Genomic DNA, 26,911 nt, shown 5'->3' with positions numbered 1-26,911 from the left:
AAACTTTGTGAGTGACTGTGCATGAGAGCTGTGGAATGGCAGCTCTAATAGTTTTTAGGGGTTTATCTTATACAAAAAATATTTTGCAAGTAGAAATTAAAGGAATAATAGTTTTGTTAGATAAATGAGTGGGGTTATTTGTTTTGTGTGTGTGTATACATATAGATATATATATATATATAGATAGATATATATAGGATATTTGGGAATAATTTTGATGGCTGTAAACTGCTGTGCTCTGTATATGCTGCTCTCACTCTGGAGTTTGATGCATTCATTGTAGCATGAATCACTCTGAATCACACATTTCATAGCAAGCCAGGCAACATGGTGCATATTAGCACAGGCAATTTTATTTTTAAATATACTGTTGTAAACCGGGATTTCATCTGTACACTTCAATCTGAATGCTACTTTAATGCAAGATACGTCAACATGACCATTAAACACATCATTAAAAAAACATTTTTATAAATCTAAAGCAATATCAGAACAAGAGAAACTGGTGTAGAACAAGGCAATCTTTAAGCAATTACCAGTGCCAGTACATTAAACATAAAAAGACTGAAGGCACCTGATTTACACATACTTGCAGCAGAAGGTTTGTGATGGTCAGAAGTACTAGTGGTAGTTTTCTCTTTCTTTGCCAGGGTAATTGTGCTTAGGTGAGCCCTCTCAGGAAAGCGTGTTGGGCTTATACTACCGCTGGTTAGGCTTACAGGAGTATTGGATGATCTTCTCTCCTTAGCATCACTCGAGCTTATGGAATGTGAATCTTTAATGTAGATGGTATCTGCTTCCGGAAATGCATGAGAACGTATGTTTTCAGCAGCAGAGCCTTCTTCGTTGGTGCTAAAAGGGCCATCTCTGCTTTCAAGTACGGCTGGAGGATTATTCAGAGTAGCCGTGAACATGGTTTCTTCAGCTGGCATTTGTTTGTACAGCTTTGTTACTTTCGATGATTCAGCTGCCAAAGGAAGAGAAGGTATTGTCGCTGCAGTTGGAATTGTGTTAATGAATGAGCGTGCAAGTTTTACTGTTGGAGTAGGAGAGAGTAATGTTGTATTCTCCCCAAATGTGCTTTGGTTAAAACACGGGTACCCGATCTCATGGGCCGTGGTCTCCATCGTCCACTTTAACAGGTAAGCAGTGCTTTGCTTTTCATTGCACTGCCAGGGGTTATCGTAAAGTGTAATCATTTGCAATTGAAAGAGCTGGTCAAAGGAGTTGTTGGGTATGTGTGTGAATCTGTTGCTGTGAAGGTAGAGGGTTCTGAGGTGTGGTAGTCTCATGAGCGTACCGGGAAGGATTTGCGTCAGGAAATTGTTTGATAAATCTACAGTCTCAAGATAGTATGGCATGTTAGTGGGCACTGTCCAAAGTTTATTGGTGCTCAGATTAAGACATTTTAGATTGGTCAAAGTATTGTTGATGAGCACAGCTCTCTGCAATGTATTCTTAGAAACATCCAGCAATTTCAGATTCCACTGGTATGCTGTATCAAGCTTAAGAAGAGTTTTAATATTGTTGTTTGCAGCATACAGTTCCCATAGTGATCTAGAGAGATTAGAAGGCAAGCCTGTGAGCAAGTTCTGGGAAATATCGAGTGTCCTCAAATTGGTGAACCGTGTCAGTTGATTATCAAGATTAGCAAATTGGTTCCGAGACAAATTTAAGGATGTCACGTTGTCCTGGAGACCGTATGGCAGCGTCGTCAAGTTTCTGCCTGAGCAGTCCACATTCCTGCTGCTTCCCGAGCACAGACACTCAGAGGGACAGAGGTTCAAAACAGCGGGCAGTGAGAGCAGGAGGAGCAACAGGCAAGGAGGCGCTATCATTTTCTCAGGTTCCTCTGCTGGCTGAAAAGAGATAAAAAATGCCAGCGTAACCAGCGATTTGAATGCAGGCGGTGACAGTTCATGCATATTTATGCGAGAGCTGGTGCCCTATTGACCATCTATAGGGGAGTTCCAAGCAAAATATGCTCTTCTAAGCTTTTCTTTCTGAAGCAGCCTCTGCTGCACCGTCTATGCCGAGTTCTGTACCACTGCTCCCCCATTCCACACACACAATCGATGCTTAATATGTGAAATGTCGGCAGAATTGCTTGGTTTTGATATCAAGCCACCTATATTGCGAATTACATGATTTCACTTGGCATGGGGGGGGGGAATGCTTCAGAGCTCAGTACAGCTGCTGCTACCCCCACCCCAAAAAAACAAGCTGTGCAAAGATGCATCGTTCCCTCCGCACCCAAGATTATTACTTCAAATTAAAATTTGTCATTTCAAATGCATTTCTGTATTGCTTTTTTTTTTTTTTTTTTGTAAGAACTGCTACAGTTCAGGAAAAGCCATTTGATTCTAGATCTGGGTTTTGAAACATGCATCTCTGAACTAACAGGATGGTCATCTTACCTCCTTGAAAAACGTTGTAAAAAACATTGTTATGTAACATGTATAGCATCCTTAATGTAGATATATGAAACAAATCTAGTGGTATGAAATTTTGAATGGTCATTACAGGAATGTTTCATGTACATTAGCTATGTTTAAGATGAGGTAGGTATATTTTGACTTACCTTGGTGTTTATCTCTAGGATCAATGCATCCTTTCTCTGAAAAGCTGTTTTTAAGGTTGCATGCTGCTTTATTCCATATAGCAACTACAGTGTTTCTCCGTGGATCATGCTCGGCTCTTTCAGCTGCATTCTGCTGTGATTTTGTGGGTGGTGGGGCAAGGGGAGGGGGTGGTCTGCAGCCAGCTGATCTGCCGCGTTTCCTAGGACTGCAGCGCTGTCATTGGTGCTGACTCCAATTTATTGGAGGAAATGCATGCTCAACTAAAACAGCAGTGAAACTTAACTGGATTCATGTTTCCGTTGGCAGAAGTAGGACTGTGTATTTATCCATTATAAAATGTCCTCTTATCACCCAAGGAATTATATACTACTTATGCACATTGTTTTGATTTACAGCTATGATAAAATAATGAGAAATGCCTACTTAACACATTTGGAAAGATAATTGTTGCTGGAGAGTGCTCCTTCTTCTGTAGTCTGTTCTCCCTGAAGTTTTCTGTGCTCCTTTGGCATGTGTATTGTGTGCAGACATCCATGGAGGACATCTTAATTTAAAGCAGCAGTACTAGCTAGACTCATGAAATTATCAGTTTATGTGCTTCTTGATCCTGTTACTATTCTGTTGCTCTTTTTTCCTTCAAATATATAGGCACACGCAATCTTTGTTTTATTTTTTTCTGTAAAAACAAAAAAAGTATGCATTTTTCTTCTGTGGCTGTTAACCATTTTTTGAATATTACCAAGACCATTCTAAAGTTGTTCCTGTTATATTCATGCTCATGACTGCATGAAATTCTGTTGAGCACCCTGATTTACTTATTCATAAGCTGGAGGCACTTGTAGCATCTTAATGACCAGTATCTCTCCAAAATTAAATAAAATGAATTATTGTGCTTCTTTTAACCAGAGCTTTTGATTATTTAGGAATTTTTCTTTTTTTTTTTTTTTTGGCATGCTTCAGAGTATGACATAGAAGTTCATGCTGCTGGCGACACTGATTTTCTTCTGATGTGGCAGTACAATCTGAAAACCTCAATTTCCAGACTTCTGATTTGGGGGAAAATTGTGGTTTTCATCTGAAACTTTTTAAAAATGCTGGACTGCTGCATTTTCTGGCAGCAGGGAAGCTTCTCTCAGACTCCTGAAATTGCCATGCCCTCCTATCCTGAAAAACAAAAACCAGCTGATCTAATTAAGAATATTGTTGATGTTACTGCTTTTATACTTTCAAAATGCATGTTTGTAACATCTATTAATTTATACTTCACTGGTCTATACCATTCCTATGTGTTGCTTTAACTTAAAATATATTTCTTCAGTTTGGTTTGTATATCGTGTTCGTTCATATCTGGGTGCTCACTTTTGCCATACATATGGCTGACAGGTAGACTTTCATTAGCAGCTAATGAAATGTCAGTGTGTTCTTATCAGTGGCAGAGCCAAGACCATAGCTTCAGCAGTGCCATGCTCTGTAACCACTTAACTTTATCGCGTTTGCAAGAAATTATGATACAATGGAAACATCTGAAGTTTCTGAAGTTTTATTTTATTATTGAGATGTTAAATCTAGCAAAATAGTTGTTTAACATGAATTTACCTGCTCTTCAGGTGAGATTTCTTATGCAGACTGCACTTCTAAATGATCAAAGCCAGCAGAGGCGCTGTAAAGCACTTACAAATCTCCAATAATGCATCACACTAGATGACAGTAGAAAGGATATCTGTTCTGCATTTTCTTCCCTTAAAAATTATATCTAAACATTTGCAAAATTAACAAGCAAAAAATTTTGGAAGTATTTATATGGCAGATGCGAATGAACCTTTCGTAGATCTACATTTATTTATTAATCTGCATTAAACGCCGTCTTTATTTGTGGACTAAATTTGTATACAGTTCTGTGAATTTTCAGTATATTTCAGACATTTATTTGACCAAGCATTGTTTGTAAATGTTTTAGAAACATCTACAAGTTCTATAATTTTACATTTGTTGAAATAGTGTTTATTTCTCTTTCACCCACTTTTTCCCCTTCCTGCACCTCCATGCCAAAAAATCCTCCATGTTTTTTTTTTTTTTTAATAATTAAAAGTTCAACAAGTTTGCCAAGCTGAAGTGGAAGAATTGTGTTCAGCTCTCATCTTTAGTACTGAATGTTTTAAAGTTTCATGTTATTTTACAGAATTGATTGCATTTTTGTTTAGTTAAAAAATAAAAATCTTACAAGCCGATACAGAACGGTGCGCTCAGCTGAGCACGCCGTTTAAAACGTGATTGGCCACACATTTCCCACCGGCGTCTACCCCTTATACTGTAAGGAGTAATAGCACGTGGAAAATGCGTCCCCCCCCCCCCCCCCCCCCCCCCGAAACTAATAGCGCTCATCACATGCAAATGCATGTTGATGAGCCTATTAGTCGCCTGGAATACTGAAAGTAAAATGTGCAGCCAAGCATAAGGCCAGGTGTTAAGTTCTAAGCAACCCTGAAAAGTGTACAGAAAAACAGAAATTTCCTAGTGTGTAGCCAGATGGACTCAGGACCAATGGGTATTGTGCTCTCCTGATAGCAGATGGGAGAAGGAGTCAGATTTCAAAGCTGACGTCAGCCTACATATATGTCAGCGGGTTCAAAAACAGACGCTGGTAAAATTGAGCGTCGGTTGTCGGACCCGCTGACAGCATTCCCTAACGCTAATAAGGAGGCGCTAGGGACGCCCTGTTGTCCCTAGCTCTTCCTTATTAGCGTGTGGCCTCATTTAAATAGAGAATCGCATGCCCAGGAGAGGTGTCTGGGCACGCGTCAGGAGAGCGGGCACTCGACATGAAGCGCCGGCTCTCCCGCACTTTTTCTTGAATCGGCCTGTTAGTGAAAGATATGCTCCCTTTCATCTGGGAGAGTTTGGAAGACTTCAGGGGGTGGAGGTGGCAGGAATTCACTTTGGCTTTGGTCTTCATTTTGATGACACGGGGGAGGAGGTGGAGGAAGCAGGTGTGAATCAGTCAGAGACTGAGGAGTTGCTGTAACTGAAGGCAGCTCATTGATGGCAGAATTGGGATTTCCGTGAGAATCAGGTGGGGGAGGTGATGGAATGGATAGGTCAGATGAGTCAGTTGGGGTAGCCTGAGGATTGGATACATCAAGTGGATTAGGAGGGGGAGGCGGTGAACTAGATAGATCAAATGATTCAAGTGGTGGAGGTACTGAGTTGAATGGTTCTGTTAAATGAAATTGGTCATCGGGTCTAATTGCAGCAGGTGAACATGAGGGTACATGGATACCATTCATTATTTTAGTGTTTTCAGCTTCTCTTCTTAGGGTAGACTGCATCTGATCCATATTCTGTTTCAACTCATGATCTTGGATACTACAGTCATCCAGTAAATGCTGACTTTTCTGAAAAATGAATGGTAAGGAACCAATGTATGCAAGTGATGTGCGTTTTTTGACTTGCATTTGGTCCGTTGAGAGCTCTGCAGGATTCTCGCCATCTGCAAATGGAGAACGCCCTGCCCAGTTTGGATCAACTGAGACTGACTTAACCACACATTTCCATATTATAATTATGATAATAGCTATTAACATAAGAACCAAAATTCCACCAACAGCCAATGCAGCTATCCAACTTGCTGACATGTCGTTACTTTCAGTTTTAACATTTTCTGTGCCATGGTCTGGGGATAATTGCAACTTTGCATCTGCTGTGTTCCCGTTAAATGTAATAGGCTGAAATGAAGTTGTGACAGATGTAATTTCTTCTGTATTTTTAGCATCAACAGAGCTTTGTTTTGTTGAAGAAAGGATATGAGATGAGTTTGTTGGGGTCATTGCCTCTGTATGAATTGACTTCCACAGGTTTCCGCAGATGAAAATCAGAATTACATAGTTGGTATCCATTTTACTGGTGAGGAATGAGCACCAAAATGATTGTGTTCAAAACCTGCAAAAAAAAATACGTGGTTATAAGCGGTTTTGTTACACTTTTTCTCACTCAACCTGGACAGCATGTGACTACCAAATCCACCCATCTCATTCATGCCATATGAAGTGTAAAGGCACATACACTATCAACTTACAAAACAGAAAACTTATACTTGGTAAAATATGGCCACAGCATAACAAAATCTCTTATTAAACAATAATTACTCATTAATAATATTTCCAGTATTATGCTGTTGCCTATAATCCACTCACATTGAATGAACCCAAACGTGGAAGTTATGTGAAAATATAAAATTAAACTACCACAATTATATAGATGGGATGAAGACCTTCAAAAAGCTTGCAGAGGATGAGTGCTAAATTATTTAAGTTTATTCAAACATGCCTGTTTTTATTTGCAATTTCAAAAAAACTTTATTTAAACATTTGAGAGACCAGTGATTATAATAATCGGAATCATAGTGTTGGAGCAACTTCAAGTTGCAATGCCTATAATCTATCGCCAGGTTGCTGGGGGGGGGGGGGGGGGTGTACCAGAGCTGTTAACCTTATTCGCCTATTTTGCATTATTCTTTTAGTGGCACACATGCTTTCCAAGGACTCAGCCATAGAAGCGCAGCAATCAGGCCTTGCCTTTCTGAGGCCACTACATTAAGCTTATCCATGATTGCCAAGCTAGATTCTCATTCCATAAAAGTCCAGGGGATGCAGATTTATGTGCTGTAGAAGTGGAAAATTGCCCTGCAGTTTTACCACCACCTCTTAAGCTGTGGTTCTGATGGATATTGTAATTCAGACTGAATACCTTGTTCCTCACATCCTCCAAATATGTAATATATTCTTACAGCATGGTTTTGATGCCGACCACCCCACCATTATGTTGCAACTGGGCTAAATCTGTCTTTGCCCCGGTGGGTGGGCAGGAAGTTAGAGTTTTTCTAGTCCAAAGAGATTCCTTATATGCATTGAAGTCTTTTGTATCTCAGGCTGGCCCACCCTCATACCTTGCCCTTTTCCCCTCCTCCTAGCCTTCATCCCATCTCCTCTATGGTGAGCCACGATATTAACCCCACTCCATACCTCTTGCCTGCCACCTAGTATACTCTCAACCATTAGCTCATCGCGCCTCTTCTTACTCCTCCCCCGCCACATGTCATCAAAGCCTCCATTCCTGTTATACTAGGCTCTCCTAGTGGGAGGTTACATGGATCTTTATACTAAGTTAAAATCCTTGTTTTGTTTTATATGTGCTTTGCAGAGAAAACAGTGTTTCATTTAAAGTAATGGAAGTTTTAGAAATGGGAGTATTTGTAACTACACAAGTAAGAAGTCTGTGTGAGAAGAAATCTTTCCTGACTGATATTCTGTTTCAAACCAAAAATCATTAGTTTCTCCCATTCGAGTGCAATGTAGCTATTACAGAAAGGATTCATAAAACAAAAGATGTCTAACAGAAATATCTGCCAGAAGTCATATATTCAGTTCCACCTTTACAAACGGGAAATTCTCCAAGGACCGCAGGATGTCAGTCCTCACACATGGGTGAAATCATCAGATGGAGCCCAGCCCGGAACTTTGACCTCAAAGTTTTTGGAGCTTTCAAACATGCCCTACTGAGCATGTGCAACTCTTATCCTCTAGGCAGAAGACCTCAGTTTCTTTTTTTTTTTCACTGAGTTATGTGGTCATGGTATTCAGCTTTGCTCTATCCTCACAGTTTTTGAGGTGATTTTTTGTAGTGCTGCAGTTTTTCTGTTTCTTTTCCTTATGGTAGTTTTTATTTTGTTGTTTTTTTTGTTTTCTGCTAGGACAAGGAGGATGGTAGTCCTCATGTGGGTGACATCATCCAATGGAGCATGGCACGGAAAACATTTGTCAAAGTATCTAAAAACTTTTGTCATAGTTTTTAAAAACTTTGGCCAGCAGACTGAGCATGCTCAGCCTGCTACTATCCGAGCAACAACGCAAGGTCCCCCTTTAGTTTTTTCTTTTCCGCTGTGCAGTTGCCTCGCCGTTAGTGGAGTTCCACATCTTTTTGCAAAATTTCTCTCGAATCCTTCGAGTTCCTTCTCGATCCTTGGGTCCCCCTTCAAGGTTGGTGCCTTTCCTGGTATGATAGATTAGTTTTCGAGTTTTGTTCGATCTTGCGGTTGATTCCCGATGCCCCACCTCCTAGTGCCTGTCTGCCATCGACCGCATGTCAGGTCTTTTTTCATGGCGTTGACTGGTTTTCATCGGTGCCCCCAGTGCCCGTGTACCCGCATGAGGTTTACATCCTTTGCCTAGAGGCCTCGCACTGTGTCCATGGGTGTCGTCTGTGTGATCAGATGACACCAAAGGGGTGTCGTGCATGCCTCGACAAAATGGAGAAACTTTTCGGGACACTGAAATCCTCCACTCCTGCGTTGGTTGCTTCGACGCCCAAGGATCACGGGGAGCCGTCCCGTATCAGACTCTCTTGGTCCCTTTAATCTCCACCCACAAGGATCAGGGAGAGGGAGATCAATCCACAGTGGTCTCTCCCCTCCCCAAGACCTGGAGTCATCCATTTCCTCGGCGCCAGGGAAAGACCAGGCCGAGCATTGGAAGTGTTCCCAGAAGCAGTCACCGGTCATCATCTTGACACAGTTCCAGTTCCAGAGCAGCATCAGCAGCTACCGAGCCGCCATCGAAGCAGCACCGGCCACCAGAGGCCCAATCCTTCAGTGCCCCTGGTAGCTCAAGGCGTTCCCCACCGATTCCTGTGCTGGGTGCCATGCCACCTCGGGGACCCGAGGATGAGCCAGAGACACCTCGTCCCCCTCCAGTCCTGACCACTCAGGTCTTCCAGGAGGAGTTGGACCGCAGTGCTCAAGGCGCTGCAAGGCGACAACATACCAGTGCCACCGGCCCCCATACTGGTGCCTGAACCTCCGCCATTGATGCTGGCACCCTTGCTAGAGCGTTTGGATGTCCTTCTTGGCGCCCTACCAATGCAACTGGTGCCCTAGGGACCATCAATGCCCTGCCGGCCACCGATGCCCTCCACCAGAGTGATCCCAATTCCCGGGTCCTCAGAGGATGAAACCGGGACCGGGCGCTCTCGCCCATCATTCCCAGGTCCTCCTGGCTTACCACGGCCCTCGCTCTCAGCACCCAGACCCAAGTGAGGAGGAGGGGTCCCTATGACCTTTGGGTTGATGACTCCATGGACTTGTCCTCAGAGTACTCTGCCGACCCGCTCTCAGAGCCTTCGCCCCCAGAGGAGCCGGAGGACCTACCGGTGGTAGTGGAGTCTGCCCTGAAGAAGGCCTGGCGCTCCTCCGGGATGTGAGCATAGAGAACTTGATGCCATCGTGAGGAAGATCTTCCAAGGTGCGATGCTGGTCACCTGCATTGTGGCTTACCAACTTTACATGACCCAATATAACCGCAGTCTCTGGAAGTGAGTCCAAGATTTTGCAGGTAGTCTCCCCCAGCAGCAGCAAGAAACGCTTGCCGCCATTGCCTCACTGGGTCTGGAAGCAGGGAAACACGAGGTGCTGTCCACCTACGACGTGTTTGAAACTGTAGCCCACTTAGCAGCCATAGGCATCAGTGCTGGATGGATGGCTTGGCTCACGGCATCGGACCTCCGGCTGGAGGTCCAGGATAGGCTCGCCGACCTCCCTTGTACAGGCAAGAACCTGTTCCGGGACAAGGTCCGGGACGCGATGACACAGCTGAAGGACCATCATGACACCCTCCAGCAGCTATCTGCTAGTCCCTCTGAAGGGCCATCTTCGGCCAGGAAATCCTCCAGAATAGGCTTTCGCAAGCCCTTCTACCGGCAGCAAAAGATTTATCCTCTGGCCACTCAGACTCGCACACCCCGGACCAGTTCTAGGGGCTGCCCCTGCCAACAGTGGACCCCCCGATCCCAACTGGCACCCCAGCAAACCCCGGCCAAGAGCTTTTGACTGGCAGCGAGGGAGCACAAGTCAGCTGGCAGTTCCCCTGGCACCCGATCTCCCGGTCAGTGGCAGGCTTCAGCTTTGCCTGGTGCTGGGAAGGGATCACGGCAAACCATTGGGACCTTTCTGTCGTATGTCAGGGATACCGTCTGCACTTCAGCTGGCTCCCGGAGACCTCTCCCCGATGTCCATCATGGGGTTGATCCGCCCATTTGGTTGCTCTTCAAACAGAACTCTCCACCCTCCTTGCAGCGGGAGCAGTGGAACCGGTCCCTCGCAGACAGAAGGGCCAAGGGTTCTACTCAAGGTATTTTCTCATCCCTGAGCCCATCCTTGACCTAGGGTGCTGAACAAGTTTCTCATAAGAGAAAAATTCAAGATGGTCTCCCTGGGCATGCTGATCCCCTTCCTCTGAAGAGGAGACTGGCTCTGCTCCCTCGACCTGAAGGAGGCATACACACACATTGTGATCATCCCCAGCCACAGGAATTACCTCCGCTTCATGGTAGGGAATGCACATTTTCAATAAAGAGGCATTTGCACTGGCATCAGATCCCTGCGTCTTCACCAAATGCTTGGTGATGGTGGCTGCCTACCTCAGGTGTTGCTTGGTCCATGTGTTCCCATACCTGGACGACTGGCTGGTCAGGAGTGACTCCCGCTCTGGAGCCTTGCAAGCTCTGACCCTGATGGTTCAGACCCTGCAGACTTCATAGGTGCTAATTTGGACACAGCACAAGTGAAAGCTTTCTTACCCAAGGATCAGGCGGTCGCCCTCTCCTCGCTGGCCACCCTCATCTGCTGCAGCGAAGGGTGTCAGCCTGCCTCCTACTCCGCCTGCTGGGTCACATGGCGGCCTCCCTTGGCCCTCCTCTTTCAGTGGGCCTTTCATTCTCAGTGGCAGCAAACGTCCCAGGATCTAAAGGCTCTGCTCATGATCATGGACCCTCTCCAGCTATCTTTGGTCTGGTGGGAAGCCCTTCCCAGTCTAGAACATCGACTTCCCTTCCAACCCATGCCGCCCTAGGTGACCCTCACCACCGATGCTTCTCCTCAGGGGCAGGGAGCCCACGCGAATGGCCTTCACACTCAAGGCCTTTGGACCGCCACCAAAGCACGCTGCCAGCCAAACTTTATGGAGTTTTGAGAGATATGTATGCCCTGTCGGCATTTCGGGATCAGTTGTTGTCCAAGGAGGTCCTTATCAGGATGGACAATCAGGTTGCGATGTGGTACATCAACAAGCAGGGTGGCACGGACTCATACCTCCTCTGCCAGGAGGTGGTGCAGGTTTGGAACTGGGCCCTCTCCCAAGGGATGTATCTGTGGGCGACCTACCTGCCAGGTCACCTCAACACGCTGGAAGATCATCTCAGCCAGTCCTTCCAGCCACACAAGTGGTCCCTCAACCCTGCGGTAGCGGCCAAATTATTCTGCTGCTGGGGTACGCCGGATATGGACCTATTTGCCTCCCATCCCAATCACAAGGTGAGCAGGTTCTGCTCCATAGTAGTGGGGAATGGCCATCCGGCCTGCGATGCCTTCTCCCTTCATTGGAGACAAAGCCTCTAGTATGCGTACCCACATCTCCCGCTCCTTGCAAAGACCCTGTTGAAACTTCAGGAGGACAGGGGGACCATGATTCTCGTGGCACCTTCCTGGCCTTGGCAGGTTTGGTTTCCACTCCTACAGGACCTGTCAGTGCGTGCGCCCAGCTCGTTGGAGATGGCGCCCAACATCATAACAGAACCAGGGCACCCTGCACCACCTGAATCTCCGAACTCTAGCCCTCACGGCTTGGATGTTGAGTGCCTGATCCTCCAGCCATTAAAGTTCTTGGCCTGTTTCTCTAGTCCTGATCGATTTCCGGAAACCTTTGACTAGAAAGTCCTACAGGTGGAAACATTTTTCCATCTGGTGCGGAGGGCATGGGTTGGACGTCTTAAGAACATAAGAACATAAGAAAATGCCATACTGGGTCAGACCAAGGGTCCATCAAGCCCAGCATCCTGTTTCCAACAGTGGCCAATCCAGGCCATATGAACCTGGCAAGTACCCAAAAACTAAGTCTATTCCATGTTACCATTGCTAATGGCAGTGGCTATTCTCTAAGTGAACTTAATAGCAGGTAATGGACTTCTCCTCCAAGAACTTATCCAATCCTTTTTTAAACACAGCTATACTAACTGCACTAACCACATCCTCTGGCAACAAATTCCAGAGTTTAATTGTGCGTTGAGTAAAAAAGAACTTTCTCCGATTACTTTTAAATGTGCCCCATGCTAACTTCATGGAGTGCCCCCTAGTCTTTCTACTATCCGAAAGAGTAAATAACCGATTCACATCTACCCGTTCCAGACCTCTCATGATTTTAAACACCTCTATCATATCCCCCCTCAGTCGTCTCTTCTCCAAGCTGAAAAGTCCTAACCTCTTTAGTCTTTCCTCATAGGTGAGTTGTTCCATTCCCCTTATCATTTTGGTAGCCCTTCTCTGTACCTTCTCCATCGCAATTATATCTTTTTTGAGATGCAGCGACCAGAATTGAACAATATTCAAGGTGCGGTCTCACCATGGAGCGATACAGAGGCATTATGACATTTTCCGTTTTATTCATCATTCCCTTTCTAATAATTCCCAACATTCTGTTTGCTTTTTTGATTGCCGCAGCACACTGTACCGACGATTTCAATGTGTTATCCACTATGACACCTAGATCTCTTTCTTGGGTTGTAGCACCTAATATGGAACCCAACATTGTGTAATTATAGCATGGGTTATTTTTCCCTATATGCATCACCTTGCACTTATCCACATTAAATTTCATCTGCCATTTGGATGCCCAATTTTCCAGTCTCACAAGGTCTTCCTGCAATTTATCACAATCTGCTTGTGATTTAACTACTCTGAACAATTTTGTGTCATCTGCAAATTTAATTATCTCACTCGTCGCATTTCTTTCCAGATCATTTATAAATATATTGAAAAGTAAGGGTCCCAATACAGATCCCTGAGGCACTCCACTGTCCACTCCCTTCCACTGAGAAAATTGCCCATTTAATCCTACTCTCTGTTTCCTGTCTTTTAGCCAGTTTGCAATCCACGAAAGGACATAGCTACCTATCCCATGATTTTTTACTTTTCCTAGAAGCCTCTCATGAGGAACTTTGTCAAACGCCTTCTGAAAATCCAAGTATACTATATCTACCGGTTCACCTTTATCCACATGTTTATTAACTCCTTCAAAAAAGTGAAGCAGATTTGTGAGGCAAGACTTGCCCTGGGTAAAGCCATGCTGACTTTGTTCCATTAAACCATGTCTTTCTATATGTTCTGTGATTTTGATGTTTAGAACACTTTCCACTATTTTTCCTGGCACTGAAGTCAGGCTAACCGGTCTGTAGTTTCCCGGATCGCCCCTGGAGCCCTTTTTAAATATTGGGGTTACATTTGCTATCCTCCAGTCTTCAGGTACAATGGATGATTTTAATGATAAGTTACAAATTTTTACTAATAGGTCTGAAATTTCATTTTTTAGTTCCTTCAGAATTCTGGGGTGTATACCATCCGGTCCAGGTGATTTACTACTCTTCAGTTTGTCAATCAGGCCTACCACATCTTCTAGGTTCACTGTGATTTGATTCAGTCCATCTGAATCATTGCCCATGAAAACCTTCTCCATTACGGGTACCTCCCCAACATCCTCTTCAGTAAACACCGAAGCAAAGAAATCATTTAATCTTTCTGCGATGGCCTTATCTTCTCTAAGTGCCCCTTTTACCCCTCGATCATCTAACGGTCCAACTGACTCCCTCACAGGCTTTCTGCTTCGGATATATTTTAAAAAGTTTTTACTGTGAGTTTTTGCCTCTACAGCCAACTTCTTTTCAAATTCTCTCTTAGCCTGTCTTATCAATGTCTTACATTTAACTTGCCAATGTTTATGCTTTATCCTATTTTCTTCTGTTGGATCCTCCTTCCAATTTTTGAATGAAGATCTTTTGGCTAAAATAGCTTCTTTCACCTCCCCTTTCAACCATGCCGGTAATCGTTTTGCCTTCTTTCCACCTTTCTTAATGTGTGGAATACATCTGGACTGTGCTTCTAGAATGGTATTTTTTAACAATGACCAAGCCTCTTGGACATTTTTTACTTTTGTAGCTGCTCCTTTCAGTTTTTTTCTAACAATTTTTCTCATTTTATCAAAGTTTCCCTTTTGAAAGTTTAGCACGAGAGCCTTGGATTTGCACACTGTTCCTTTTCCAGTCATTAAATCAAATTTGATCATATTATGATCACTATTGCCAAGCGGCCCCACCACCGTTACCTCTCTCAGCAAGACCTGTGCTCCACTGAGAATTAGATCTAAAAATGCTCCCTCTCTTGTCGGTTCCTGAACCAAATGCTCCATAAAGCTATCATTTATTCCATCCAGGAACGTTATCTCTCTAGTGTGACCCGATGATACATTTACCAAGTCTATATTGGGGTAATTGAAGTCTCCCATTATTACTGCACTACCAATTTGGTTAGATTCCCTAATTTCTCTTAGCATTTCACTGTCCGTCTCAGCATCTTGACCAGGTGGACGGTAGTATACCCCTATCACTATAGTCTTCCCCGACACACAAGGGATTTCTACCCATAAAGATTCAATTTTGTATTTAGTCTCATGCAGGATGTTTATCCTGTGGACTCTATGCCATCCCGGACATAAAGTACCACACCTCCTCCAGAGTGCTCCTCTCTGTCATTGCGTTATCCTCTTTCCACCATGTCTCTGAGATGCCAATTAAGTCTGTCATCATTCACTGCTATACATTCTAATTCTCCCATCTTACTTCTTAGATTTCTGGCATTAGCATACAAACATTTCAAAGTTTATTTTTTGTTTGTATTTTCATTCTGCTTTTTAATTGATAGGGATAAGTTAGAATTTTTTAGCTCAGCTGAGTTTTTAGTTACAGGCACTTGGACTACTTTTCTAATTATTGCAACCTCACTGTCGGGATGCCCTAATTCTAATGCATCGTTAGTATCCTTTAAAGATACCTCTCTCCGAACCATGCGCTGCTGAGCGACTGTCGGCTTTCCCCTTTGTTCTAGTTTAAAAGCTGCTCTATCTCCTCTATCTTCTCCTGCCTTCTCCCCCAGCTGCTGGACTACCTGTGGCACCTGTCTGAGTCTGGGCTACAGACCAGTTCCGTCAGAGTATACCTCAATACTGTCAGCGCAAACCACCAAGGTGTTGCTGGCACGCCTATTTCAGTCCAGCCCCTGGTTGGCCGCTTCATGCGGGGTCTCCTCCAACTGAAGCCCCCTCTTTGGCCTCCAGCGGCATCCTGGGACCTCAACATGGTCTTGGCAAGATTGATGCGGCCTCCTTTTGAGCCTCTGCAGTCCTGTGCCCTGATGTTCCTCACATGGAAAGTCATATTCCTGGTGGCGATCACTTCCGCTCGCAGGGTCAGCGAGCTTCAGGCCCTGATTACGTACGCACTATACACAAAGTTCTTCTGTGACCGTGTGCTCTTGCATACGCATCCTAAATTCCACCCAGAGGAATGTGCTCTTCATACCTTGGACTGTAAACAGGTGCTGGTTTTTTAACTAGACCACAGCAAGCCACAAGCAGCCCACCCAGCTTTTTGTGTCTTTTGACCCCAACAGGCTGGGGGTGGCGGTGGATAAGCAAGTCCTATTGAACTGGCTGGTGGATTGCATTGCCTTCTGCTATCAGCTGGCCGGCAGCGTGAAGGCTCACTCAGTGCGGGCCATGGCAGTGTCAGTGGCCCATTTGCTTGCAGTCCCTGTTGTAGAAATTTGCCGGGCTGCAACCTGGAGTTCTCTCCACATGTTTGCAGCCCACTACTGCCTTGACAGGGATAGCCGTCAGGACAGTGCCTTTGGTCAATCCGTCCTACTCAACCTGTTCCAGACCTGAACCCAACTGTCTCTACTCATGCTCCTTGTGGGACCAGACTGCCCCTGTTTTCCCCACAGTGCCACAGTTGTGTTGTGCCCGTTGGCACCTTGTTCGGCTGCTGTTGGTCTCTCTGGTTGAAGGGAGCAATCTGGAGCTCTGTACTCACCCATATGTGAGGACTACCATTCTGTTTGACCTAGGAGAAAGCGCAGTTGCTTACCTGTAATAGGTGTTCTCCTAGGACAGCAGGATGTTAGTCCTCAGGAATCCCGCCCACCTCCCCACGATATTGGGTTTACTTTTGGTTTGTTTTATTTTTTTGCTCGTTTCTTTGCTGTGTTATGAGACTGAAGGGGGACCTTGCTTGGACACGCGGTTAGTAGCAGGCTGGGCATGCTCAGTCTGCTGGCCAAAGTTTCTAGAAACTTTGACAAAAGTTTTCTGTGCCGGGCTCCATCAGCTGATGTCACCCACATGTGAAGACTAACATCCTGCTGTCTTAGGAGAACATCTGTTACAGGTAAGCAACTGCGCTTTATTTTTTTTTCTCTTCCTTTTAACTTTCTGCCAACCGCATGGCGGGCGTTAGTCACTGCACAGCCTGGCAGAGTCTAACTCTATTCCTTAATAAATAAATACTGCATCTGCTGTTTAGTTTGTCTCCTCTGTGTTTGTGCCTTTGTCTGGTGCTGACAGGATTAATGAAATGCAGTCCATGAGTGATATGTGTAGGACACTGAGCCTGGGGCCTCGCTAGTGTTTTACCCAGAAAAGTTCCATGTCATTTTACTGATCGATCAGCATTGATGGAAGCTTGGACGGTGAAGGGATCGAGGGCCACAATGTTCCTATGAGGGATAGAGCTCTTCCTCCCCTCATTCTAAGGAACTAGTCTCCACGGACAGGAGCCCTGGACAATGTAGCCTTGCCTCCTCCTTGCCAGTGGTGGCAGTGCAGTCTCCTTGTAGTACAGGGTGAGCAGGAGCCTGTGCAAGCAGTGTTGCTGTTACAACATTTGTGCCATGCCTGGTTATGGTTGCCTGTGCATGCCAGAGTCAGCGCACAGATGGTCTGACTTGTCAGTGTCAGGAGCAAATCGGGGACCAGGACTGCCATTGAGTACTATGGAGGAATTGGGGCACCATCAAGATGCGTGACCATCCTCTATGCCGTAAGAGCCATCAATCATGGGTGCCATCGCTTGCCATGCATGCCATCAATTACCCTGGCTGGGGGCAGGAGCCTTTCCGTGACAAGCATCGACTGGTGCTATTATGCCCGGCAGATGTCATCAAGCGACATGGGCTCTTAATGCACTGTAGGAACGACATTGACCCGAGCATCATCGAGCTCCAAGGGCCTTAATGCAGTGGAGTAACAGCACCAACCTTGAGTGTCATGGTTTGGACCACGTTGGGGACCAGGAATGTCATCAAGCACCTTGGTCACCCTCAATGCCATTGGAGATGCCCTCAAAGCCATCGAGGTGTGGGGCCACCCTCGAGGCCATCGAGCACCATGGAGACTATTGGGCATGTTTGCCAGCGATGCCATTCATGGCTGCTCTTGACTATATTGAGAACTATCACTGCCATGGGGCACCAGGATTGCCATCAAGTGCCTGGACATCCTTGAGGCTGTGGGGGTCATGGAAGCCCTTGGCTGTCAGGGACTTTGGGCCTGGGATGGCCACAATGCTGTCAAGTGCCAGGGTCACCATCGACCAGAGGTACCCTGGAGCGCTGAGGCGTCCAGGGTGCACCATGGTCCGGTGCCCTCAAGGCTATCAGGCAGTGAGAACACAGAGCTCCTTTGTGGTGTCTGGAAGGGACATTAAGGGACATCGAGGTGTGCCATCAATGGTATAAGGCCATTGTGTGCCATGAATGCTGACACTCTTGGGTGCTCTGAGTCGCCTTACAGCACCAAAAGCACTAGGGTCATGGGGCATTGTAGACCCCTCAGGGCTTCAAGTACCATCAGTGCTGCTGAGTACCAGAGTTGCTATCAAAGCTAGCATCAGCCATAAGCACTGGCATGGACACTGTCAGCTGGCAGCATTGATGTCTTTGGGTGCATAGCTAAGGTGAGGAGATCTGTCGAGGACACCAGTTGTCATTGGTTCCTTTGGGTACTAATGCAGTGTGTCAGTGCTGAAGAGCACCCACTGGAGCATCTGAGCCACAGGGCCTCTGTCTTTGGGCACTGCAGATGTCATCAATACTGCCAGTCCTTTGACGCCTTCAGGTACCAGTCTCCCATCGTAGCCGCCAACCTTCAGACATTTTCAGCATGCAGTGTTTGCGAGTCATCAGCGCCTTCAGGCACCGTGTACACCATGGGTGCCGCTTGGCTGTTCATGTCTGCAGGCACCTGGGCACCATTGATGGTGCTGCATGCTCTCAAGCTTGCAGGTGCATGTGGTGCGGTCAACTGCTGTCTGAGCATTGTCTGTGCTATAGATGCGTTTTATCGTTTGTGAGCGCCATTGACACTGGGGGTGCTGTTGTCACTGTGGGCGCCAGTGTACATGGTCAGATGCCACAGGGCATCACCACAGAGATCCATGGGCACTGTTGGTTACCATGGGCTTCCCTTACGGTGTTATACAACGGAAAGGAAAGTGAGCAATTCACGACCACAATGCAAGGGCTGTGATCAGCCTCTTGGAGGCTGCTACCATGGGGACAATACTACCCACCACCTGGGACAGCCATAGTCATAACCCCAATGGCACTGGGGATGCTGTCATCGCTCTGTAAATGCCGATTCCATTAGGTGTTAATGCGACCGTGGAGTACATCATGCGCGGTTGGGTAAGGTGGGGGTTGTCTAAGCCTCCAACTGCTCATTCTTTCTGTCGGTGCCGTGCACAGCCATGCCAGAGATAGTGTGACCGCCATCATCGCCTCAAGGTATTGACTTCCTCGTCTGTTTCACACTTTAGGGTACAATGGAATACTAGCCAGGAGAGGGTGCCATCACACACACTTGGATTGCTTTTTAGCAATGCACAGTTGCCGACTCTTTAATAGGTGGTGCTCAGTCTCTGTTGTGCTGTGGGATTCTACCCAAAAGTGTGGCGATGGGGTGCATATGTGCGCCTCCATCCGCAGGACAGGGTACCACTGCATGAGTACTGAGCGTCATGCTTTTAAAAGTGGAGGGCACTATTCTTCCATTTGCTTCTAGTGTAGGGGTGTTTCCTTTATGGCACGCATAGCAGGTTGTGCGCCGCAGCCACAAGACTAACCTAAAACTTTGTTCTTGGCTGAACCACTAGGGGCATGGTTACCAGCAGGGTAGTGCCGGGAGTCTTTCTCTCCCACAGCAGAGGGGTATGTCTTTCAACCCCTCCCATGTTAGCTTATGTTGAATCCCCTTAGAGGGAAGCTTCTGGGGCTCTGTCCCTAGTAGTTCCATTGCTGAACTGGAGCCTCGATTCTTTTGAATCAGTGCATCTCCTTGTAGGCCAGGACCTGGGGCACTGGGGGAATGGCAGTGGTGGTCATTGGACTGTTCTTGCTGTTTCATGGATTCCTGTGATGGCCTACCCCATTTGACTGGGTGGCCACCTGCAGCCAATTTGGTCGCTTATGAACCTCAGCAACAGTAGCCCACTCTCCCCTGGAGAGTAGGAAGATGGTTAAGGGTTGGGAGACCCCGATTCCCATTGCTTTAATATCCCTTCAGAAAGGGGAGATAAGACTGAATTTTCAGAGGTGATCTTTATGTGTTTCTTCTTGCATGCCGGGTTATCCACCCCTACAAAGGGTGGCCCTCAATCTCCATTTTCTGATAAAGAGATTTCACTACCTCTGGCAGTCACTTTCTTTCCCCTGCAGGATCCAAGAGCAAGTCTGGCATTAGCTCATCTTAAGGTGCAGCAGGTCTATTTCATGAGTTATTCTTGATTTGGTCTCCCCATCATATCTGGGTCTTACCTCCCCGGCGAAGATTAGGGGGTTTTCCCACATGGGAGTCACCCTTTTGATACTGGCTGAGCACAATGTGAGATTTTTTGTGGATAACCGCTCTTGCCAATCATTCTTGCTGCATGCGGGACCTACCTCTGAGGAGGATTCTGGTCCATTTGCATCCCAGTTGGCAGCTATGCCTTTCAACCTCTCGCTTATCCATGACTATGTGAGCTCTTGAAATTGTTTTTCAAACTTTGTGATAAACTTTCTTCAGTGTCAAATAAGGCTATTTATTCCCTGATATTGCTAAAGTGACTCAAAGGAAGAGGGAACTTGAGGCCCAGAATTTTTCAGCTATGGGACACATTTTTTTCTTGAAATTTCCATACAAATGGTTAATTATGTTTAACAGTGTATCTTGTATTTTGTTTGAGCCAAGTCTGTTACTGTTTTTCTTGAGTGCTAAAATTGTATCCACCTTTTTCTTAGCCTAGTTACTCTTCCTTTATATATGGTTTTGACCACCACTAGTAATTTTTCTTTTTAAATAGTTTTTGGGATTGTAGTTATTGGAACCCCTTTTTTGTGGTAGGCTTCAATGTGATGGTACATGTCATAGATTTGTTTCTCTATAAATATTTGTATCTTCTTTATTATAGCTTCTAAGATATCTGTACACAAATTTCCTTGAGATGCTGTTATTAGTTAATATCAAGTTTAAAATAAGGAGAAAAAATCCAGGTAGTTAAACAAGAGTTCATGGTGCTATAGCCCAGTAGAGATACGGTAAATTCTATTTGAACTGGAAACTCCGAAGATCAGGACACTGCCAGGCCAACAATAGAACAGATTCTGCTTATTACAATATTTTAATCAATTCTTCAGATAACAATTGTTCTTCCTTAGGAAAGAAATTCTTGTTGTAAGAACATTATCCCTAAGGAGGATTCTAATCTAAGGAATTTCCATATATGACGATGTTGAATATGGAATGTATGGATTTGCAAACTGTTCCCATTTGTAACCTAGGAATATATTGTCTATATGCAATACCAAATGAATTGGGTTCTCCAGTAGCAATTTATATTTTTCCAAATGCATTTTTCCGTATAAACATAAATGTGATAGTTTTTAACTTTATATGGAAGTATATTTTTCTATTCATTTCTTTTTTGCCTCTGTAGATATTTACATATTGAACTATGCTTTCAGTGATTTTTTCTTTTAATTTTTTTAGTTTTAAACTTTATTTGATTTTCTTGACTTTATTTTTATCTTTTGAATACTCTTGCTCTTAATTAAAAAAAACTCCTTCAACGAAACGTGTACATTCATTTTTTTTTTTCTGGCTAAAAATAAATCCAGGTGATGGTGAAATTTCAATTTCTGTAAAAATGGAAAACTGAGACCTGTACGAATAGGTTAGGTTTTAAAAATGCTACCACTTTAATGGTGCAACATCCTCATAACCTAAGAATCTCTTTTTATAATGTTATAATGCCAGGCTAACTTTTTAATAGTTATTGAGTTAATAAAAAAATATGGTCATGAAAATGTTTAAGCACCAAAACATGAACACCCAAAAGTGCTAGATCAGAAAGTAATTTCAGTACGAGGTATGTGCCGAATATTAATTTTAAGACCTCTGAGCAGTTGGAGATTTTAAACGAGTTATAGAAGAAAACTTAAAATATACAGAGATGTGTAATGAATTCTTACCATCTGGAGATTGCTTACTTTTACTTCATCTTCTAACACAGCCTGCAGTTTCTTGTTTGAACAATTTTTGTGCTTGTACTCTGAGGAAGTGAAAATGTGAGAAAAATACAGCAGCAAGAGATTAAAAATGAGTTCTTCTTTGCTGCTAGGATATTCTCAGCTGATGGAGGAGGAAGTGGGTGCTTGCAACAGGAGGGAGGGCACATCTGAAACCAGCCTGAGGCTTTTTCACAGGCTAAAAGTTTTTTCTTATGTTTAATTATTGTATTTCTGTTCAAGTAACCCCCAGCTTGCCCTTTTCCAATACATACAAGTAAATACAATTTCAGTGAGCGGGGCGCTGTGTGTTTCAATAATACACAAGGTTCACGCTTTTCTTTTGAAGCTTTGATATATGTGCAGTATTCAGGAAATTACAAAAGCTGTTCTCTTCTTCCCTCTTGTTTTGACTTGCGGCAGGACCCAAGAAAACCACATCTTATTTTTGACACCAGACTTCCTCTGCTCCCCCTCTTCCCTTCTCAGTCACACATGTACGAGCACACATACATACTCTTAAGCTCATGTGTAAGGCTGGTGCTGTTGCACTGGGATGAAAATACAAAACATTAAAACAATGCCACATTTGAATTCCAGACCCCTAATGTGCCAGGAATTTGTGCCTTATTGCGCTTCCCTCTGCTGAGTGATTTGGAGCTCTAGCATCCTGTTGGGTAAAAACATCACATTGTATCAAGGTGACAAACTTTGTGTCTGCTTGGGTTGTACTGGCGCACAGCGAAACCTCCTGACTTATGTGACACACTGAAAAGAGAAGCGGAAGGTCCCAAATATTCATGCACATTGTCATCTTTGGGTAATTCTTTTGTTGGTTCTGCAAAGGCCGAATCGTAGGAGGGATGCCTGACTGGCCAGTGTGAAAAGCACTTGTAATTCTGTCAAAACAGCTTGAACAGTCATGAGCTGCCTTCTGTGTAAAAGCACACCATCTGTCCAAATATTTGGGCAAGCTAGATCCATGGAGCTGGAATGATCAACAGAAAATATACAAACACTAGGGGGCAAGTTTCAAGATTCTGCAGGTGTTAAAGTCCATGCGTACTTTTTCCCTGTCAACTTTCAACCAGTTCTTAAAGGGAACTTATGCCTTACTTTCCTTTTGAAAACTGCCCAAGAAGAAAGTAGCCACAGAGGTTTGCATCAGCTTTACCTGTGAATACCTTGTCCCTGAAAAAAACAATGCACGGTTTTGAAAATGCAAAACTCTGTTCATTGTTGCCTTCCCCAAGCTAACCCTGCTTTTTCCCGCCAGTAAAAGCAGGCATGCATGCTGATTCTCCGGTGCACTTTTATCTGCATGCTTGGTGGGCATTTGTTAGACAGCCCCTTTTACCCAGGTCGCCAGCCATTTAAATGGGAAATGTTTTTTGAAAATTATCCTCTGTGTTAGTCTGTGGGGCTTCTGTTTCTGACATTTCATCAAAATCCTGCCTAGCTCAGGCTGTTTTAGCTTCCATTTAAACAAAATGGAAGAAAAACGGAACTGTGGCTTGATAGACATTTTTAGGGCACAAACTGATGCATTTAAACATTTTTCATAATCCCAGTGAAGTGTTCAAACTACCTTTTGCTTTAAGTGGTGCAGAGTTCTAATAACTATATTGATTCTGGAGAAAACAAGGTTCAGGTTTCAACCAGAAACAAACGTAGTCACCTTGATACAGTGTGATTTGTCAGGCTGTAGTAATTTCCTGAGCCAGTGCTTACAACTAATTGACAGAAATGCTTTTGGAGGAGGTTTTATGATTAGAATTTTATTCACTTGAGCCAGAAGTCCACAGGAAATGTATTTTATTGGGATGTGCCTGCTGTAATCTGATCATTTTATTCATTCAACCAGCATTTGGCTCCATAGATGGAGCCTTAAATGAGCGAAGCAATAAACAAAAGTTGGATGAAAGGCTCATCTACAGTTGTGAAACATTTTGGATGCATATTTAGTATCGGTCAGCAGTGCTCGATTGAGTTTCCATCCTGCGGGCTAGTTCATCTTGTGGGTTATAGCTCTTACTGTAAAAAAGAATTTCTGAAGGCAGATGCATCAGTTAATGATTTCTACAATTTATTTTCATAGCAAAATCTTTATTAAAAAAAAATACATTTTATAATTAATGCATTAAATTTCCTGTAGCCAGTGTCTTTGTAACAAGATATTCAAGTAGTAGGAGAGTGAGTCGGAGGGACAAACTTCAAGGGGGCTTATTGCTCAAGTTTTGGCTTTATTCACCAGGAGAAGGCTGGACTAGCCAGTCAGTAGGTTTGGATTCCTCTGGCAAGCCAAGCAAAGATGTACAGTTGCCAGGTGAGTAGTTTGAGCTGGGCACAAGGTCCCTGTTCTATTTTACTGCACCTACTATTGCATTTTCTATTCCCTCATTTCCTCATCCAAGTCTGTATGGGTTTCTTTACTCATTCTCTGCATTGGCAGTAATTTTACCAAGTTTCCTACTAGTTTTATCCCACAGTATCATGTTAACTCTGCCCTTCCCCTTCCTTTGTTTCTGCTATAGTTTAGTGGCAAACCAGAGTAGCCAGAGTACCACAGGTTCATTAACTATCCTATTTTTATAAGCTGATCATGCAGTGAGACAAACATAGACACTGGTATTCAGAATTCTCCTCTTCCTTTTCTCATCATTGAATTTACTCTTAAACATATTTAGTTGCTATTAATATTCATAGTTAAGCTTTGAAATAAGTTCTTAGTGGGCGAGCTGTTGAACTAATGTGTACTTGCTTTGCAATAGCAGCCTGCATCTAACAGCATTTTAAATCTCCACTAGAAAATTAGTGAGCGAGTTTCTGTCTTGATTGCTGGATGATATTTTGTCTTCGAGTGACTTATGGTTGTCTTTACTTCTCTCCTCTGTACCATTGGGTTTCTCGGCTCCATCTTTTGTTCTTTTTGCTTGCGACGTAGTAATGTCCTCAGCTGGCAGGTCTTCCATCGTCAGGCCGACCTCCATCGATGGCTGTGATCTCTTCTGCAAAGAGTCTAACCCAAGTGGCCATAAACTATTTGTGGTTATCAGAAAATCCCCATTACTTCTTGCCTGGCGCTTGCTTTGTATGGTTTTTTTGAGGTTTGAGACTTGGTTTGCCAGCACCACAGTTGATATCAATAAAGCCGTACAAATAAGAACAAGTACTGCTATAATAATTACACAGATTACTATGCTGCTTTTGTTGCTTTCTTTGCTGTTATCCCTGTCTCTAAGCGTGGTTTTGGCCTTGCTTGTAAGCCTTGTGGTTTGAGCTCTATGGGTTACATTTGCTGCTGAAGATGATGCAGAATGTTTGTATCCAGTTGACAATAGTTTAGACAAAGTAGTTTGTTTTGTTTCTGGAATTGTGAAAGACTTATTTCCCAAGAAATCTTTGTATTGTGGTGTTCCTGATGCATATAGTAAGGAAGCATTGATTTTTCTGTTGGTTTCAGTGATGTTCTCGTTTCCACTAATTGCATCTATAGTGTTGGAGTTCCATTGACCAAGATTTGAGGTTGCAGTGTAGTTTGCTTGCAAGTGAATGGACATAAAAAATATGACCCCAGCCAAAAAAGTGAGATTCTGATAAAGTGGCTTTATCAATTGCATCTTCATGCTCTAATACCTATGGGAGTATAAATATGTTTAATTAGTTGTGAGTCAAAGATTACAAGGGTATGCAAATAGATTTTTGTGTAAAGCTGTATAAAGGTAGCATCCATTTTCAAATACTAGGAAGTTCATCTAAAATAAAACTATTTAGACTCTGGTGTTTGGCGTCCCTTTTATAAGGGAGAATTTTAACAATTTTAAGTGTTGAAAATCCACTTAGTATGTAAGAGACTTCCTTGAAATACTGCAAACCACTTGAACATAGCACTGTTTCAAGTGATGTGTTGAACAGACTGTGAGGGTTACAGTCATTATCCCAGGACAAGCAGGATGATAGTCCTCACATATGGGTGACATCATCAGATGGAGCCCTGGTACGGAAAACTTGTGTCAGAGTTTCTAGAAACTTTTGGCTGGCACTGTGGGCACACTGAGCATGCCCAGCATGCCATGATATTCTCAGCCACAGGGGTCTCCCTTCAGTCTCTCTTTTTTTTCCGCCTTGCTGTAGCAAAGCACATCAGGAGCTCTGGAAAACCAATTCCCTCACATTTATCAGGGAAGAAAACTTTCCAGTCACACATTCTCAGTCACAATTTCATCATAATTGGGTCTCCTTTTCACATAGTCTCGGTGAGTACATTTTTCAAATACTTTTTGATCAATTCCGATCACCTCAGGGTCGATTCCCGCCGGTCGTCGACCGTTATCAGGCCAAAAATGTTATCATGGCCTCGGGTTTCAAAAAGTGTCCGGATTGCAACCGGACTATGTCTATTACCAACCCACATTGTTTGTGTTCTTTGCCTGGGATCAGGCCATGACGTCCAAGCCTGCTCAATTTGTGCCCAAATGACACCAAAGGGCAGACGAGCTCGGCTAGATGGAAGAATTATTTTAAAAGATTCCATCATCGTCGTCGATGTCTTCACCAAGGATAACTCCTCCTTCGGCATTGACGCATCGAGAGGAAAAACGACTCTATGACCGGCCATCACTGGCGCCGTCCGGAACCTCGATAGCATCATCTTCGGCATCGAGAAGCCATCGCAAGAAAAAGCGGCATCGACATCGGTCTACCGATCCAACCGATGAACAGGCATCGACATCGGGATCCAGACCCATCGGATTGATGCCGAAGAATGTCTGTGTACTGGAGCCAACTCCACCGGCTGTACACGTGGAACCGAGGCGCTCTCCACCGGGCTCGGTGTTGGAGGAAGTGCCACCACGAC

General features: G+C 44.3%; 3 protein-coding genes across 11 annotated transcripts in view; 1 reads left to right on the top strand and 2 right to left on the bottom strand.

Moving 5' to 3' along the window:
* The window catches only part of NF1 (neurofibromin 1), a 527,350-nt gene that overhangs the window by 321,113 nt on the left and 179,326 nt on the right, over positions 1-26,911 (top strand). The window lies entirely within an intron of this gene.
* OMG (oligodendrocyte myelin glycoprotein) lies at positions 347-4,921 on the bottom strand. Its single transcript, XM_029611922.1, has 2 exons — positions 2,582-4,921; positions 347-1,859 (listed from the first exon to the last, which is right to left on the bottom strand). Exon 2 carries the CDS (start codon positions 1,836-1,838, stop codon positions 525-527), a length of 1,314 nt encoding a protein of 437 aa, XP_029467782.1. The 5' UTR covers positions 1,839-1,859; positions 2,582-4,921; the 3' UTR covers positions 347-524.
* EVI2B (ecotropic viral integration site 2B) lies at positions 4,982-22,162 on the bottom strand. Of its 2 annotated transcripts, none has more exons than XM_029611923.1 (2): positions 22,018-22,162; positions 4,982-6,518 (listed from the first exon to the last, which is right to left on the bottom strand). In XM_029611923.1, the coding sequence occupies exon 2, from the start codon at positions 6,473-6,475 to the stop codon at positions 5,444-5,446; it is 1,032 nt and encodes a 343-aa protein (XP_029467783.1). In that variant the 5' UTR covers positions 6,476-6,518; positions 22,018-22,162; the 3' UTR covers positions 4,982-5,443. The 2 variants fall into 2 exon arrangements, with proteins under 2 accessions (XP_029467783.1, XP_029467784.1); XM_029611924.1 differs by having other exon boundaries at positions 22,036-22,121.

Source organism: Rhinatrema bivittatum, chromosome 8 (genome assembly GCF_901001135.1).
Source record: "Rhinatrema bivittatum chromosome 8, aRhiBiv1.1, whole genome shotgun sequence".
In the NCBI taxonomy this organism is placed as follows: Eukaryota; Metazoa; Chordata; class Amphibia; order Gymnophiona; family Rhinatrematidae; genus Rhinatrema; species Rhinatrema bivittatum.
Note: the sequence above shows the minus strand (reverse complement) of the source record. Positions and strands in the feature narration are given on the sequence as shown.

What these genes read in the sequence shown, in the direction of transcription:
- OMG (XM_029611922.1), bottom strand. Translation starts at nt 1,838, where the DNA reads ATGATAGCGCCTCCTTGCCTGTTGCTCCTCCTGCTCTCACTGCCCGCT.
- EVI2B (XM_029611923.1), bottom strand. Translation starts at nt 6,475, where the DNA reads ATGGATACCAACTATGTAATTCTGATTTTCATCTGCGGAAACCTGTGG.